Source organism: Leopardus geoffroyi, chromosome B1 (genome assembly GCF_018350155.1).
Source record: "Leopardus geoffroyi isolate Oge1 chromosome B1, O.geoffroyi_Oge1_pat1.0, whole genome shotgun sequence".
In the NCBI taxonomy this organism is placed as follows: Eukaryota; Metazoa; Chordata; class Mammalia; order Carnivora; family Felidae; genus Leopardus; species Leopardus geoffroyi.
The window spans coordinates 114720447-114739215 of record NC_059327.1 but is presented as its reverse complement, the minus strand read 5'-3'; the positions used below and the strand labels follow the sequence as shown (position 1 = coordinate 114739215).

The window sequence follows — 18769 nt, the reverse complement described above, 5'->3', positions numbered from 1 at the left end:
GACCTTTCCCCCCAGATTTTCGTGGCTATTCTTGCTTGCTTACAGACATTGAAACCAGCTTATCCACTTGTCCCACAAAAATTATTAATTTTTTTGTTGGAAACACGTCAAGTTTACAGATTGACATAGGGAGAACTGAATTTTAGGATGTTAAGTCTTTGACCAAGAACATGGTATTTTTTGCTATTTTCTTCAAGTCTTCCTTTGTGTCTAGTAGCAGATTCTTTTAATACTCACTCCAGTAAAGGGAATGTCTCCTAATGAAGTACTAGCAAGAGAGTAGGCTCCCCAGAGAGTTTCTCAGAAAAAGCAAGCTTTGGGCTTAACTGATGCATATTTCTAGTCTTTGAGAATCACCTTTCTCTTTATTAAATATACTTTCAATAATTTTGCATCTGTGTGACCATATTAATAACCTAATTAATAATTTGCAAAATTATCCTGCATGGTTTTTCTGTTTCGATATGATAAGAGGCCAGCAAGATGAGTTCCTGGTTTCTAGCATTGTGCTGTCTTCTCTTTCTCTCTTATTTTTACATTTAAATTTTACTTAGTTCTTTTTAATTAAAATTTTTTTAAATATTTATTTGATTTGGGGAGAGAGATAGAGACAGGGTGCGAGTGGGGGAGGGGCAGAGAGAGAGGGAGACACAAAATCCGAAGCAGGCTCCAGGCTCTGAGCTGTCAGTACTGAGCCCGATACAGGGCTTGAACTCACGAACTGCGAGATCATGACCTGAGCCGAAGCTGGACGCTTAACCGACTGAGCCACCCAGGCTCCCCTTAGTTTTTTTTTTAACTGATTTTTTTAGTTTGAAATGATTTTAGATACCCAGAAGAATTCCACAGGTAGTGTAATGTTCCTGTGTTTCCTTCTCCCAGTTTGTCCTACTGTTAATATTTTAAATAACCATTGGGCATTTGTCAAAACTGAGGAGTTAATGTTGGTATGTTACTTTTAACTAAACTTAAGTCTCACGAGTTTTCCCATTCATGGCATTTTTTTCTTTTGTTCCAGAATCAAGTCAGGAGATTACACTGCACTTAGTATTGTTCTTTGATTAACCTTGCTCTTTATAGCCTCTAGGGTTAACCATGTAGGTTCTTGTCAGGGCTGGAGGAAAACCCTAATGACCACAGAATCAGATCATTTGATCACATGATACAGCCTTTCTGCCCCAAATGTGCTTTCCTGTATTTGCATGCTTTCACTAATTTAAACACAGTGTGTATTAAGTTTGTGTGTGTACAATATAAAGACAAACTAACATTTCTTTATGTTCTTCTAATGATTTTCCTTCAAACACTGTTGACAAGGTTGTCATGTATTGTGGTAAAAGTATTGTTTGTTAAATCAACAAATGGATTCTTCTTCATACTGTCCACATTTGCCTAATCTATAAAGATAAGCAGTATGGTTTGGGTTAGTGATTAAAAACAAGGGTCTTGAAAATCTGTGTTCAAACCTAACTCAGATATTACTAGCTATGTAATCTTGGGCAAGTTACTTAATGTCTCTGAGCTTCAGTTTCATCCCCTGCAGAATGGAATGATCATAGAAACTTCTAGAGATAATGCACACAGAGCTCTTAGTGCAATAGAAATTTCTAATAAAAGATAGTTTTTACATATGGGCCATCTCTCATCCTCCTTGTTTTCAAATAGGCTTTATATACAACATATCCTTCAGGATCACAGCTTGGAATTTAGCAGTATAATTTTTTATGCTGCGAAGGAACAGGTCTGGGGAGAGGTTTCAGTAATAAGAGTTTTGGCAAGTACCAATACCACGCACTATTCCAGTCTCCCCTCTTTATATTCATTGGTATTTTATTCTGGACTCAATACGTTTTCCCAAAGTGTGTTAGTGGATGAATGGGTTCAGATACACATGGAGGTTGGAGGAGTGTGGAGCAGGAAGAATCTCTTCGCTTCTCTCAGGTAGCTCTGTGTGTAGCTACGGTGTTTGAGTCTAGGTGGGGATTGCCAAGAGACCGGGTGGCCCCACTTGGGACAGAGCTCTCAAGCCTGATTTTGGGTGAATCTCTGGCCGGTTGTTTGAGGTTGTGGCTGTGGGGGTCCTGAGGGAGTTTCCATTAAGGGTAACTTTGGGTCCTTCTGGATGCCAAAGGGAAATTTTCTAGTTTACCTGGAAGCATTCAAAAAAGGCTAGACAGCAGGAGTGGAAGGCAGGGGTGAGCTCTTTGGTCTGCTCTACAGACCATCCTGGGCTAGAGGGAGAGATTCTAGTTTAGGTTGTTTCTGGGAGATTTATTGTAATTAACATTTTTCAGTCAATGCTATTATCTCTGCAAAACTGGACACATTTGGCAGTATGGAAACAAGCATTCTTGGCTTTACATATAAAGGTCTTCCATCTCAGCTCACATATTTCTTTACCTGGAGGTAATGCTAATACTTTCTTCTTTAAAAAAGATTTTTTCCTATTGTGCTTTTAGATCCTGTGTGTGTATATTTATATCTATTTGTATGTATATTATTATATACAATAATATAGTAGTATTTCAGGTTCTGAATGGAAAATTCTTTATGAGGAAGTAGACAAAGTTGCTCTCTTTTCTAATGATGTTTCCTTGATAATGTTTGGAAATATCTCATAGATAATGCATAGTCCCCCCTCAAGCCTATTTAGCAACAAAATAATCCCCAAACCCAGTAATAAATAATCCACATGCTTACAGCACTCTTGCAGATATACATATTGTTGTTTCAGGATCAAGGACATGAGGAGAGAGAAGGTTGATTTTTGGTATATTATGTCATTGTAGAGTAGACTGACAAATTTTTTCTTTGCTATGGTATATTTAATAAAGGATACTGCTTTACATTTTTACAACTTCTTTACAAAGCTGATGTATGGATCTTTACATCTTTGACTATGAATGTAAATTATCACTACAGTAAAGGGAAGAAGTCTAACACATACTTTTCTCACACTGCTTTCTTTTTCTTCTTCCAGGAAAACCAATTCGGCTATTAAGGGAACCTCTCAACAGAGCAGAGGAGGAGAAGGCAAGGTTTCAGAAAGAAGAGCTGTTTACCATCAAAGCAAACTGGGTTCCACACAGACATAGCGTATCATACACAAAGACAAAGGTAAACGCTCCATGGTTTTTACAAGTAATTTACTGTGCTTATATAAATGTACTAGAGACTCTAGAATTCTTACTGATCATATTACTTGTTTTTCTATTGTTAAAAAAAAAGCCAAATAATCAAATATAATTTAAAAAGTCAGTTGTCTGGATTCCCCTCCCGACTCCCCCCCAACCCCCCCATCCAGTAACCTGATGCTTCTGTTGTATCGACGTCTATATATCTGAGAACAGTGATGTGTTGCTTGTGATAAGTGCCAATTTGGTGATACTATATAATGAAAATGTACTAGCCTTTCATTTATCAAAGTGCCTTTCTCTGCTCAGTTTTAAAAAAACAGAAATTTTACTTAGAGTTACATATTTCTTGGGTTAATTCATATTTTATAAATATGTGAAATTATTAATTCATTCTATCTGTAGCATGTGTGGACCCTGAAGCTTATGGCAGTGCTGTTATCTATTGCAGGGATGCAAACACGCTCTTTGATGTGTTATTCTTGGGGACTAGAGAGGATAAAGATGGAATACTCATTGGGCCCAGTTCTCCAGATGGCCTGAAAATGTAGCAGTGGGTTATATGCATTTCCACAGAGCAGGGTCATGATTCTCTAATCTGTACCATGTTATAGATAACAGGACACTCCAGGGAGTAGCAGCTCCAGCCATTCTTGCTGTATGTCCTTCTAGGATGTGGCACCAGAACGTCACCAGTCCACAAATAGCCCTTCCTGCACAGGCGTTTCAGTAAACTGTCTCTGCATCCACTGTGTGGAACCAAGTACATGACCCAGGAAACATGCCTTTTGTGAATAACAAAAATAACAATCACATACAATGCCAGCTTTATTTCTATTATCTGACAATCCTCACAACAACCCTCTAAGATAGGTTTTTTAGTATCCCTGATTTACCGATGAGGAAACTGAGATATAGAGGGGTTACCCATATAACTCTATTATTCTCTGGCCCCAACTTGTGTTGCTTTAATGGATGTGGGCTGATTCTTGGCGTTGAGATTCTTTTTTATTTTTTTGGTTTTTCTCCCTTAGGACTTTATTCTCTAATTTATTCATTCTATTTTTTAGTCAGCAAATACGTGTTGAGAGATACTATGGATGAAGCACTGGGTTCGTCCTATACCTGTCTTGTTCATGCTGAGGATACAGTCATGAACAAGACAGGTATAGTGGTAGCCCCATAAAGCTTCCACTCTGAGGGGTGCCTGGCTGGCTCAGTTAGTTAGAGTGTGTAACTCCTGATTTTGGGGTTGAGTTTTGAGCCCCATGTTGGGTGAAGAGATGACTTAAAAAAATAAAATCTTTAAAAAAAAAAAAAAGCTTACACTCTGTTGAGAAAGGCAGGCATTCAACAGAGAATCACAATAGACTGCAATGCTGGTTGGGGAAACTCTAGATGCTGCAGGAGAGCAAAGCCAGCGCATCTAATCTGGTCTACATGTCAGAGTCATTTCTCAGCAGTGGGGTGGGATTTAGCCAACGAAGAGAAAAGAGAAAATGGCTGTCGGCAGAGGGAACTCCAAGGGGGAGGCAGATAGGAGGTCTGTGAGATAAAGAGAACATGCTGTTTGAGGAGCTGAAAAACTAAGGTCAAGTCTGGAGTTGGAGGGAAAATGGGAATGATCAGATGGAGAGGGGTACTGGGGTAGAGGTTGGAGGGCTTGCCGTGCCATTTTGAATTTGCACTTTAAACTCAAAGAGATGCCTTTAAAGGGATAATCAGGAAAGTGATGTGATTTAATGCACACCTTCAAAAAGATCAATCCGCTGCCCTGTGGAGAAGTGGAGGCAAAAGTGGGGCTGGTAAGACCAGAGGGTGGCCTTTCCAGTCATTCCCTAACCATCCCCTAACCACCCCCCCAACCATCAGGATACTTCTTTTGTAACCCACAGGGATGCTGACAAATCCTCTCCTTGGTCAGCAAATACTCAGCAGGGTAAGATACATTCCAGGTGCCTACATTCCACCAAAGGCCAGTGAAGACAAATACGCTTGATTTATGCAGCTGGGTGAGAATGACCTACGTAAGCTTCCAGCAGCTTGTGTGCTCACCTGAGGAGAGCTGGGAAGCAAAAGAACCCAAGACAAGGCCGTTGGATGTTTGATCACTATTAGTTCATTCCGTTGACGTGCATCAATTCAATAAACATGTTGGCACTCAAATTTTTGTCCAGTTAATGAGAGCTTTCTAGAATGCTTTTCAGGTGCCATTGTAGGCCTTGATGTAGATTATCTCACTTATTCTTCGTCATGGCCCTCTGAAGCTAATAGTCACTTATTCTCCAGCTTCTAGTTCAGCAAGCTGAGGCAAAGAGAGTTTGAATTACTTGCCTAGGGCACATAACTAGTGAGAGAAAAGGAGCCAGAATTCTACTATATGATCATATGAATAAATGAATGAGGAAATACCTACTGCCTCCTCTCATTTGCCTCTAATAACACGTGAGAATGCTCACCTGATTGTGAACTTTCAATCACAAGACTGATTGAAAGACACTGGGTCATCTCTACTGTCTTCATGAAGATTTAGCAACCATGTAGGGCCCACTCAGTCTACCATCTGTGGCTCTGACCCTAGAATGGGGAAAGGAAAATGCAACCAACTACTGAGCTTTCTACATTGTGGGGAGCATGTTACATTTGGTTAGTCAATTAAAACAAGTTTCTAATAAAGAGACAGTTTCTCTAGGGAAAACAAGTGTGTGAAAAAGATTACACAAATTTTTTTTTTTATTTATTTTTTATTTAAAAAAAAATTTTTTTTTTCCAACGTTTTATTTATTTTTGGGACAGAGAGAGACACAGCATGAACGGGGGAGGGGCAGAGAGAGAGGGAGACACAGAATCGGAAACAGGCTCCAGGCTCCGAGCCATCAGCCCAGAGCCTGACGCGGGGCTCGAACTCACAGACCGCGAGATCGTGACCTGGCTGAAGTCGGACGCTTAACCGACTGCGCCACCCAGGCGCCCCAAGATTACACACATTTTTAAGGAGTTTACAGTTAAGTTGAAGCACACATATACCCACAAAAGGTAACAACATACTCAAAAGCAACCAGGATCCTATTATGACTTTTGCTTGCCTTAGCCACTTTTGCCTTTGTGGATCCCTTCCTTCATTTAAAAGTAACTAAGATTAGGAGCACCTGGGTGGCTCAGTTGGTTGAGCATCTGACTCTTGATTTTGGCTCAGGTCATGACCTCATGGTTCATGGGTTCAAGCCCCACATTAGGCTCCATGCTGTCGGTGCAGAGCCTGCTCCGGATTCTTCTCTCTCCCTCTCTCTCTGCCCCTCCCCCACTCACTTGCTCAGTCTCTCTCTCAAAATAAATATATAAACTTAAAAAATACATAAAAGTAACTGAGATTAGGAGCACCTGTGTGGCTGAGTTGGCTGAGCGTCTCTGATTCGGGTCACGATCTTGTGGCTCATGGGTTCGAGTCCCACGTCTGGTTTTGCTGATAGCTCAGAGCCTGGAGCCTGCTTCAGATTCTGTGTCTCCCTCTCTCTCTGCCTCTCCCCTGCTCATATTCTGTCTCTCTCTCTCTGTCAAAAATAAACATTAAAAAATTTTTAAATAAAATTATATGAATTTTACAAATACAGGGTACAAAGATGAATATAATACAGATTGGATTTATTATTATGTCTTCATTATTATTTTCTTTTTTCTTCTAGTTTTGAAAGAAATTAACATTAAAACATTTTTTGAGAGCCTGTAGGTACTATGCTGTTGTACCTAATGGATAAGTTTCCTTTTCCAAATAAATGATGCAGTGAGGAAAAAAAAAAAAAAAAACAGAAGAAAAAGAGATTGTTTTGATCTGAACTATGACTCTAGGGGATTCAAAGTTAGCCAAGAAGATGATGCTAAGTGGTCAGTTTCCAGGATGAGGCAAAGATGGAATGGGCAGCTGAATAAAGTCCAGAGTGCAGTGGGAAGGAAGGGGGACAGGTGCACAGTGAGAGAGACCAGAGATTCCCTTTTATCTGATGCCAGCTGTGGAGATTGGGAAGAGATTGCTAAAAGACGCTGTGCAGGGTGAGACAGAGACCAACATGGGCCAGTGTGGGTAGGGAAGGGCATGGGTAAAGGTGGGATGCTGGCCAGAACCCTTAGCCAGGGCATAAAGCAGGGGATCCTGGGGTAATGCTCAAGTACAGCGACGAGATTGTGCAAGGCGATCCGGAAAGGCACATGGAGCAGAGTGATATAGTGATACCATGAAGTGATCATTCTCTGTTGATGGTAATTTTATTTTTGTGCTCCTTCCTGTATTGCAGGGCCTACTGATCATCAACACCTAATAGCTAGAGTTCTGGATGTGAATGAAATTAGGTTATACCAATTTGGTGCATCTTGTGAGACTTAAATTCATACCTAAGTTGGGAGAAGCATGGACTTTGACACAATTTTGCAAAAGCAAAAACCTTCGTGCCTAAACCCAGTTGAAGCCTGCACTTATGTCATATCTGCTACGCTAATCACACAGCCGAGCCCAGAATCAAAGAGGGTAAGGCAGATCACTCCCAAGTTACTTGACAAAGGGCACCAATGCAGAGAAGAGTGAAGAACTAGGGCTATGAAGTTGATACGATACAGGGAGTAACGTGATACAATCCCCATCATTAAAAGGACCACTTCAGTAGCTGTGTGGATCACGGGGAGCAAGACGGGAGTAAGAGACAACAGGGAGGAGGCTATGGCAATAGTCCAGGGTGGAAATGATGGTAGTTTGCAGTAGGGTAATAGTGGAGGTGGTGAGAACAGGTTGAGTTCTGGATATATCTTGAAGGTAGACTTGACAGGACTTCTGATGACTTAGATGTATGATACAAAGGGTAGACAAGAATAAAAGATGACTTCTGGGTTGTTGGCCCAAGCAAGTGGATGTCACTTCCTTTGAGGCTCCAATAGTCCAAGATATGATTCATTCATTGGATGGTGATTACGTGAGTGGGTTCCTTTGTGATAATCCATGGAGTTGTACATGCCATGCATTTATATCCATGACTTTCTGTACGCATGTCACCTCTCATTTAAAAAGCCAGGGAAATATTGGTAGAAAGAGGCTCAGTAAACACTGGAAATCAGCCCCCCTATTTCCTTGAACTAATTTGCCTTGGCTTATAAATTCCTCAAATATCTGTTGCATTCAGTTCGGACCTCTTGCCTGGATAATTGCAATCAAACTAACTTATTCCACTGCCTTTGGTCCCCTGTCCCTCCTCACACTGGAGCAGAAAAATCCTTATAAAATAATACAACCACAGCTCTTTCCTGTCAAAAGTTACTTCCCAATACAGTAAAGGTCAAACTCTAGTCCTTATGATGTAAACCCTTTCAGTTCAGGCTTCTCCATATCCATACCTAGTCTTTCACTGCTCTCTCCTTCCCACTCTGCGTTCTGGCCATCGCACCTGTTTGCAGTTTACTCAACACCTTGGCCTTGTGCCTTCCTCTGTCTGCAGCGTTCTGCTTGCTTTGTGGGCCTGGGTAAGACCCTACTCAATTGCCCGCCCCCACTGTGAGGCCTTCCCAGTGTTCCTAGGCAAAACCTCACCCCTCCTTCTTTGCCAGCACCTGGCCTTACACTTCCCTCCATGTATTAGGGCAAGTAGCATTTTGGGTTATAATTATTTTGTATTCGTGTTACAATTATTTTTTAAGGCATAGTTTATTTTCTTTTTTCTATTAAAGAGAACTGAATAAAGAGAGCTAGCCATCTAGGGATGGCCTGTATAAAAAGGTAATAGAAAAAAGGAAAAGACACCCCAAATCTTGCTATTTCAAAAACGTTTCCTTTTATTCTTTCCTTTCAGTCTTTCTCAATGCTTGTTTTTATTTTTTAATTTTTTAGTTTTATTTTTGAGAGAGACAGAGAGAGAGGAAGCTTGAGAGGGGCAGAGAGTGAGGGAGACAGAAGATCCAAAGCAGGATCCGTGCTGTCAGTGCAGAGCCCAATGTGGGGCTTGAAATCATGAACCATGAGATCACGGAGCTGAAGTGTGATGCTTAACTGACTGACCCACTCAAGAGCCCCCGTGCTTATTTATAAAATGTAGTTGGAATCACACAATATAAATTCTGTCTTGCTTTTTCATGTAATTTTGTAATGATTTTCTCTTGATATTTAGAAATATTTCAGGGGCACCTGGGTGGCTCAGTTGGTTAAGCATCAGTTGTTAAGCATCGTGGGTTCGAGCCCCGTGTCAGGCTCTGTGCTGACAGCTCAGAGCCTGGAGCCTGCTTCTGAATCTGTGCATCCCTCTCTCTCTGCTCCTCCCCCACTTGTGCTCTCTCTTCTCTCAAAAATAAACATTTAAAAAAATATTTCATATGTTTTTGTAGAAAACCCATTTCTATGTCGTTTCTTGATACCTATACTTCTTCATGGTGTATTTTGTTTACATGTGTTATTTGCCCATCAACTTATTGGTTTAGTGTTTTTTATTGATTTGTATAAGATTTTCTTATATCAAAAATATTACCCATTTTCAGTTAAAAAATATCATTTAGGATTGAATTAGTCTGCAATTGACAGAAAACCAGGTATATTAGTTTTCCTCCCTCCTCTCCCCAGCTTTATTGAGGAATAATTGTCAAACAAAATTGTATATGTTTAAAGTATAGAACATGATGATATGATATATGTATACATTGTGAAATCATTACCACAATCGAGTTAATTAACATATTTGTCACCTCACATAGTTGCCTTTTTTTGGATGAGAATGCTTAAGATCTACTCTCTTAGCAAATTTCAAATATACATGGCTGTATTGGTTTTCTATTGCTGTTGTAACAAATTACCAAGCTTGATGGCTTAAATGAAACAAACTTACTCTTAACAGTTCTGGAGGTCGGAGGTCCAAAATGAGTCTCACTGGGCTAAAATCCAGGAGTTGGCAGGGCTGTGTTCCCTTCTGGAGGCTCCACGGGGGAGAATCTGTTTCCTCGCCTTGTCCAGCTTCCAGAGGCCGCCTGCGTGCCTTGGCTGGTGGCCCCTGTCTTTGTCTTTGCAGCGGGCAGAGGTGAGTGGTCGTTCTCACATATAATTCCTCCCACCTCTGCTTCTACCATCACATCTTTAGCTCTGATCTCTCTTTTGCTTCCGTTTCCGCTTTTAAAAACTCTTGTGATTACACCGGGCCCACCTGGATAATTCAGACTACTCTTCCTGCTTTAAGGTTAGCAGAGTAGCAACTTTAATTCCATCTGCACCCTTAATTCCATCTGCACCTTTAATTCCTCTTTGTTGTGTAACATGGCCCAGCTACAGGTTTAAGGAATTAGGATGTGGACATCTTTTTTTTGGGGGGGGGGGTGCGGGTGTTATTATATGCCCCACCAGGTACCTTAGTAAGTAGTTACCTGTTTTATGCAAAAATAAGTCTATCCAGGACTAGTAGAACAATTTAATTAAACCATCAGGTAATCAAGTTTTCCCCGTCTTTTTGCTATATCATCCTTAGTGTATGGATCTGTGACCTGGTGCTTCTTGCCTCGTGTTTGCCAGATGGCTGCTGAACCTCCAGGCATTTCTTCCGTGCTCCAAAAAGAAAAAAGGTGGCAGCGTGAAGGAACAAAATAAGAAAGGGCAGGCCAGCTGAGAATATGTCTTAGGTCAGATTCCCCAGAAGCAGGCCTTGGCCCGTTCTTGTGTTAGTGACTTACGTAGGAAGTATTTCTGGGAGAAATTGATGAGTAGAGTAAGGGAAACAGCATAGAGAAGAAGATAAAGCCACGCAAGGGAGTGCTGCAGCCCCATCTTGGACTCTAAGCATAAATCAGGCAGGTTGGTGTCCTCTCAAAGCCAAGTAGCTCCCACATTCAGACCCCCACTCCAGGCAAGGGGGTAGGATGGGGTGGTGAACACCCGGGCCCTTCTGACATCTAGGCAAAGATACTCTAGTAGCTCAAAAGTCGTTGAAGAAAGTAACAGGTGTGAGCTGTCAGGATCAGAACCTCCAGAAACAAGAATGTTGTCACACACAGCAGATAAAGGGTTTCTGAGGGGAACTGGGAAGAGCACCAAGCATTTGCTGCAGTGTGTCTTTTTTTGTGAAGTTTCTCTGGATGCCCTCTTCAACAGTCTCCAATACTTTTCTTCTTTCCTAACTTACCACATAGCCACCCCTTGCTGCAAAGATGTCTAAGACAGGATTATTAATTGGATACCTTGATCCTTTGGCAACACTGGTGTTCTGTTAGCAAGTAAATAGGGAAGAATGGACACTGGGTAGGCAATCATCAGTCTGCTAAAATATAATTCTCATTTTCTTTACTTTTTATTAAACAGAGGATTAAATATTTTATGTAGTTGATATTTTCTTCTGTAATTTCATCCACTATTATAAAATTAATCAATCTATATCATATCTGTATTTTCTAGTTTATATAAATGTTTAGTTCTTTATAACTTATTTTGGTAAATAATTTCAAGTGGTGCTACAGATGATTACCCATACATCCATATAAACTTGCTGTGTGTGTGTGTGTGTGTGTGTGTGTGTGTGTGTGTGTTTTATGGCCATGCATGTATTCCACTCCACTGGTCTGTTTGTATATCCCTTCTTCAGTGCCACATTTTAAAGCACAATGTGATTTTATAACATATTTGTTATGCTGGTTTATTTATTTATTTTAAGGGGGGGGCACCTGGGTGGCTCAGTTGGTTGGGCATCTGACTTCAACTCAGACTGTGATCTCAGGGTTCGTAGGTTCGAGCCCCGCATCGGGCTCTGTGCTGACAGCTCAGAGCCTGGAGCCTGCTTCAGATTCTGTGTCTCCTTCTGTCTCTGCCCCTCCCCTGCTCATGCTCTTTCTCTGTCTCTCAAAAATAAATTAAAAAAAAATTAAAAGTGAAAAAAGAAAAAAAAAGAGAGAGCGAGGAAGATTGAGCGAGATTCAATTAGATGACAATTAGGCTCCCATCCAGGTCTAACACTTTGTCATCCTGAGAGTTGTGTAGCTCTCTGAAGTAGATTCCACTTGGCTGACCCTGTTGAGCCTAGCTAGTAGTGGCTGGTTTCAGCATGAATCAATGGGTGCTCTTATATAAGAGGTGGGGTGAGAGAACACTTCTAGAAATCCATGGCTTCTAGTCTTCCTACTGGTACGCTTTTCTACTTCCAACCACCTGGGATAGCTTCCTTCCTAGGGCACCCAAACTAACTTTTCTAAATCAAAAATAGAGGAAAGCAACAACTTGAATCATTAAATAATAAAAGTATTTAATAAATAACTATAACTATTAACATATATTTAATTAATAAACTAAACTTCGACTTGTGCTTGGCACATAATAAACACAACATAGTTACTATAGTGTTTTTCACACAACGTGTCCCCTAAATGCCACTCAGTGACTTTATCTGGTAATTTCCCAAAGGAGCTTTCCATCAAACACTGAAGAAAAGACTTGCCATGTAGGGCTTATTGAGAGGGGACATGTCAAATTTCAAGTTGACAGTTGAGCCTTATTATTCATGGATTTTGCAATTGTGAATTCACCTACTTGTTAAAATTTATTTGTACCCCCTGCCCCCAATAGATATCAGGCATGGGTGGAATGGTGAAAACTTTGAGTTGCCCAACACACACATTTCTCAGCTGTGGTTGAACAATCCGGCACTGTATTCTTATTTCTGTTTGCACACGATAAACAAGTATCCTTTTTGTGGTCAATTTAATGCTCTGCTTTTTGTATTTTTGTGCTTTTTGTTGGTATTTTTGCTGTGTAAAATGGCCCCAAGAACAATACTGAGTTGCTGTCTGTGTGCAAGAGGCTGTGATCCTGCCTTATGGAGAAACTTCCTCCAGTAGATAAGCTTCATTCAGACACGAGTTGAAGTGCTGTTGGCTGTGAGTTCAATGTTAATGAACCAACAGTATGTGTTAAATAAGATGTCTTTAAAGAGAAACACATACAAAATAAGGTTTTGTATTGATTTCTTGACAAAAATGTTGTAACAAGAAGCTCATAGGAGCTTAACCCTATATTTCCCCCTGGGAACACTGGTTCAGTGTTTGCTAATTCAGTGGTTGTGGTGACTGTACAGAACATAACTACCATGAGTAACAAGAATCAAGTGTATTTTCCAAAGGGATATGGGGCTGCTTATGATTTTTAACCTTTTTAAAAAATGTTTATTTATTTATTTTTGAGAGAGAGAGAGAGAGAGCGCGCACACATGTACATGCACAGGCATGAGCAGGGGAGGGGCAGAGAGAGAGGGAGACAGAGAATCCCAAGCAGTCTTGCACTGTCAACACAGAGCCTGACGTGGGGCTCTATCTCACGAACTGGGAGATCACGACCTGAGCCGAAATCAAGAGTGGGACGATCAACCAACTGAGCCACCCAGGTACCCTAACCCTTTTTTTTTTTTAAGAGAGAGAGCGAGCAGTGTACGCATGCAAGTGGGGAAGGGGCAGAGGGAGAAGGAGAGAGAGAATCTCAAGCAGGCTCACACCCAGTGCAGAGTCCAAGCAGGGGCTCAATCGCGTGACTGTGAGATCATGATCTGAATCCGTATCAAGAGTTGGTCGCTTAACCGATTGAGCCACCCAGGCGCCACTTTTTTTTTTTTTTTTTAATATAGTCTCCATGCTCAACATGGGGCTTGAAAACTCATAACCCTGAGATCATGAGCCATGGACTCTATTAACTGAGTCAGCCAGGCACTCGTGATTTTTTAACCTTGAGTGTTCCCATGTCACCTCCTGTTCCCCAAAGATGGGACTCCCTGTATCTTATTCGGGCATGACACAAGAAGCATTTATAATACCTGTGACACCCACTCACAGTGCCTTCCTGTTGAAGTCATTTAGACCCCGTTAGTTATGAATTTTCATTATTTTCGTTAACACCATATATTGTATGTTCAGTTTTGTCATTTAAAAAAAAACAACTGATTGCGGTGCCTGGTCTCAGTTGGGAGAACATGTGACTGTTGATCTCGAGGTTGTGGGTTTGAGCCCCACATTGGGTGTAGGGATTACTAAAAAAATAAAATAAAATAAAATAAAATAAAATAAAATAAACAAACTTATAAAAAACTGGTTTGTTTTGAGAAGCACTGAATATTGGTTTTAAGTAGGAAGAGAAAATTGCACCCTGATTAATGGTGTTGTAGATTCCTCAGTGACTCAGGAAAGCATTTTCTTAATGAATAGGCATCATTAAGTTCTACCATGTATCAAGCACTGCACTAAGCACTTTATATACATTATTTTATTGTATCCTCACAACAATGCTGCAAAGTCATCTTATTGTCTTCATTTTGTCAGTGAGTATAGATCAGGGAGCTGGATTCAAATCCAAGTCTATTTGACCTAAAGTTCAGGTCTTTCTACTAGAGCGTTCACCATAGGCACTACTTGGTCATATTACCTGTCCTTCCTTACAGGTGCTGGATAAAACCCATTAGGAGAACCTGAGTCAAGTTTACTCATCCAGACTGAATATGTCACATTCACACCTTCTTGACCCAAGGTAAAGCAAACAAATGAAAAGAGCACGAGACATCTTCCACAAATTTAACCCATGCTTCAGTACTTTAACCAAAAGAGAGAAGTGTACACGGGGGAAAAGGAAAGACATACACCAAGCCATCTGCTTTTATAATACATTAATAATAAATACAAACAAATATTTGTGTTGTATCTACATGTCATTAGCTGTGAAAAAAGCACACAATTCCAGAAGTGGCACCTTTAGCTCTAGCATGCAATGACAATGAAACAGTAGTTGCTATGCCAAACAAATAAAATAGATCTCTCTACCAATGCTTTCAGGGTAATGGTAATTAAATAGATTTTTGGTCAGTCCTGTCCTATATCCTGCACTAAGTTGATTAACCTGTTTAATGAGTATATGAGAATGACCAAAGCTGACCTCACATCAAAGAGCCCCATTGTTGCTGTTAGCTGACCTGAATTTTAATTGTGCACTAGGTTCTTTAATTGCACCACAGATGTGCTAGAGAATAGAGCAGGTACTTTAAGCGGCAGTGGGTTTCTTTTCCCAGATGTGTTTGGTTGCTCCAAACATGCAATATCAGATGCTATTTTGCATATCCAGGCTCTGAACACTCCCCCTCTTTGCAAAGACTCACAGTTTAACAGTTGTTTTTTGATATAGTTGGCAGTAGTGATCAGTTTTATCTATATGGGAAAACTTACCTTTGTGTATTACTAAACATCACAAAGAGATTTAGGAAAAAAAAATCTGTAAATAAATCAGCTGTGAATAAATTAGAATCCAGCCTTCAGGACTCCTTTAAGGCCTCAAGCCTCAGTCTTCAGCCTCCAAGAGGATTGTTAGAGGCAGATGTGGCTTCCTCAGTGTGCTGTCACCAAGGGCCAGCTGTTATTTCAAGCTGCAAGTACCAGACCATAGAAAAAGGAAGCTAGTTCTTACGTGATAACACTCATTTTTTAAAAACCCTTTAACAAGTGCTGTAGTCTTCTTTCCAATTTCTCTTTAACTTGTTTTGGCAAGCAAGTTGAACAGGGTATTTTAGCTATCCACCTGCAAAAAGACGATGACACTTTGAACTCATGTTTCATTGTGGCACTTTCAAAAAATTCAAACAGAGGTCATAAACCTCTGCTGCTTAAGACTTAAAAAAAAATAAGGTGGCTTAAAATCTTTTTGTGACAAGACGTTTTTTTGGGGGGTGGGGGCTGATAGGGAGAGGGCATAGATAAATAAGGATAAATAAATCAACTTCTGCTGCTCTCTAGCTATACTCTTCCCTGCACCCATTCCTGGGGTAGAAAGTGGACCCACTGAGTGGGAAGGGGCTCACATGATTTCTGTCATCCACTCTGCGGCTCATCAGCTGTGACAGATCCCAGATGTAGATGTGAAATGGCACCCAGTCCAGGATAAGGGAGAGGCATGTAAACAGTGGAAATGGCAGTGGGGATGGAGGCAATGTATGGGACCAGCAGGAGACCCCAGGGTGTGTCTGTCTCTAATTGACCGAGTAGCTTGCACAGTCTTGCAGTCTTGGATTCTCAGGCTGCCTTCTTTTAGTGCTTTTCTTCTCCTGCTGCCTGCCTTGCTCATTCAGCTTCTTGTCTAGACACTAACTCGTACTGTGGCCTTGGGGCATCCATTTAACTTCTTTGGGCCTCAATTTCTGCAACTATATACTATATACTACATTATCTCCCAAGTTTGTTCCATGATGCTGTTTTGTGGTTGTCTTAGCAGACTGAATGATTAAACTTATTTCCCCTTTCTTTTTTTGAGGTATCTTTAGATTTTATTTCATGTCCCTCCACAGCAAAAAAAAAAAAAACCAAAAAACCCACAAACAAACAAACAAACAACAACAAAAAAACACCCACAGGGGCGCCTGGGTGGCTCAGTTGGTCAGGTCACGATTCCAGGGTTGTGGGATTGAGTCCCGCATCAGGCTTTGTGCTGAGTGGGGAGCCTACTTGGGATTCTTTCTCTCTCTCTCTTTCCATATATGTGTGTGTGTATATATATATATATATATATATGTGTGTGTGTGTGTGTGTGTGTGTGTGTGTGTGTATGTGTGTATATCTATATGTGTATATATCTATCTCTATCTCTATCTCTATCTCTATATCTATCTATCTCTATCTCTATCTCTATCTCTATCTCTATCTCTATATCTATATATATATCTTTGCCCCTCTCTCCTGGGAGAGGCTTTCTCCCTCTCTCTCAAAATAAATAAATTATATATATCTATATATCTATATCTCCACAGTCTATTGGTCATGGGTGGTTTTTTATAGCTAAGACAAAGTTGTTGGACTCCGGATAGTCAGAAGATGATGTTGGGGTTTCCCCCTAGAATTGTGATTAGTTCGCTAAAGAGAAGTATCTATATCCGTACATGCAGTACATTATCACAGTCAGAGAGGGGCCATGTAAGGAAAGTCAGGAAAGGTGAGGGCCAGCAAGGGTGTTGGTGTCATTGGCAAGATCCCATTAGTGGTGATTTGCTCCCCAAACAGAAAGCATTAGATTATTTTATTGTTTGGGGAAGATTGCTAACACATCAGCAGGACCCCTCCTTCACACAGTAAGTCAGCAGAAGGCTAAGGAATTTTCGTTCTTCAGCGTGTCTGGTTGCAATTAATCCCATGTCTAAGTGGGCACTATTATGTTTCTTCACTGTGTTGACTGGTATACTCCACAGTGAAACCTTCTGTAGATGCTGAGGACAGAAGCAGAGGCTCAGAAGCACAGTTCTGGAAAAGCAGGATTCAAAGCACTTTCCTTAGAGTTGCTCAGGTGGGGAACAGCCCTGGAGGTGGTGAGCGGAGCAGGGGAGGTGAAGGAGGGAGTGCAGAGGTTGGAGGGGTGGAGGAGAAGGAGAGTCCACCGAGACTAGTATGATACAGGTCCCTCTTTGGAAGCAACTCTTCCGGAAATGCTCTGCCTGTAAATACTCTTTCTTCATCATCAGAAATCTCGTTTCCTTGCTTTGTGCTCTTTTTTTCAAGTACCATGTCTGAGCCCCTTCTGATTCACATTTTGGTTCCAATCAAATTAGAGGTGAGGAGGCAGCATCAGGGTTATGCTAAGGTGTCTGGATGTTGGTCCTGTGTTTCCTCACACCCTGTGCAGAGAAGACCCAATCATCCCCCCTAGGAGATGCCACTAAAACCTGAGGAACTTATGGTAAAGGGCGGGGGAGGAGGTGCAGTCTGACCTTACCCAGAATGCAAATTCAGGAAAAGGATGCCTAGACCTGCTCTGTGAGGAGGAAAGAGTGTAACTTCTGTGGGCAGGAGCATGTGGAGATGTACCATCAGACTCACAAAACATCAGTTCTAGAATCACACTCAGATTTTACACATCTGTGAAATTATTATTATACTGTAATAATTGTTGGTTAAACAGACAAAGAAAGATTTTACCCAAGGTATCATGGTTCATTATTTTCTCCCATTTGGAAGAGATGGCTCAAGTTGTGGCGGATTTGTGAGTCCTCTTAGGCAACAGGCTTTGTAATTAATTTCTTCCCCCAAAGGGTTCATTTTGGCTCTGGTTCCAGTCACACTTACTATCTGTGTGAACTCAATCAAGTTTCTTGATTTCTTTGAGCCTCAAGTTCCTGACCTGTGACCTGCACATAATAACATTAGCTATAGGGAATGGCTGCTTTGAAGACCCCATAGGAAGTGTCTTTGTGAATGTACATTATAAATTACTATATACATTTTAATCTTTTGCTTCAGCCATAGCAAATATATAAAGACTATTATGCACCTTTTTTTTTTTTTTGGTATTAGCCTCATTCTAAGTTCCATTTACTGTCCTTATTTTTGTTTTTTTTTTATTTCTTTCCACTTCCAATGTACAGATCTGCTGAATATATAAACTGTTTTGGGGAAAAGACAGGGTATGTATAAATAATCAAATAAATTTAAATTATAATTTTGCTAGCGGATTGCTAAAAGAATCAGAAAGATATGCTAATATGTCAACCTTCCCCACCTTACCACCAACGTAACATTAGCCCTGCTAGCTTATGTGAACCTCCATCATTGACTTACAGTATGCCAGGTGCCATCTGTGGCACTTTACTTGTCATAACTTTCTAGGGGAGGTGATACCGATCAGTGTT

General features: G+C 40.8%; 1 protein-coding gene across 7 annotated transcripts in view; it reads left to right on the top strand.

Moving 5' to 3' along the window:
* LOC123594226 overlaps positions 1 to 18533 on the top strand; it is a 43250-nt gene extending 24717 nt beyond the window's left edge. For 3 of the 7 annotated variants that reach the window (XR_006710718.1, XR_006710719.1, XR_006710721.1), the window contains 3 exons: positions 2981 to 3117; positions 9995 to 10174; positions 11274 to 11384. Coding sequence is in view for 4 of the 7 variants with exons in the window: in XM_045470962.1 (XP_045326918.1) it covers positions 2981 to 3117; positions 9995 to 10174; positions 11274 to 11354 (398 nt within the window). In the remaining 3 variants the exon portion in view is untranslated. Of the gene's footprint in view, positions 1 to 2980; positions 3118 to 3748; positions 3898 to 9994; positions 10175 to 11273; positions 11385 to 14551; positions 14802 to 18505 lie in introns of those variants that run through there. The other 4 variants (XM_045470962.1, XM_045470954.1, XM_045470972.1 and 1 more) reach the window with 4 other exon arrangements.
* Positions 18534 to 18769: the final 236 nt, after the last annotated feature.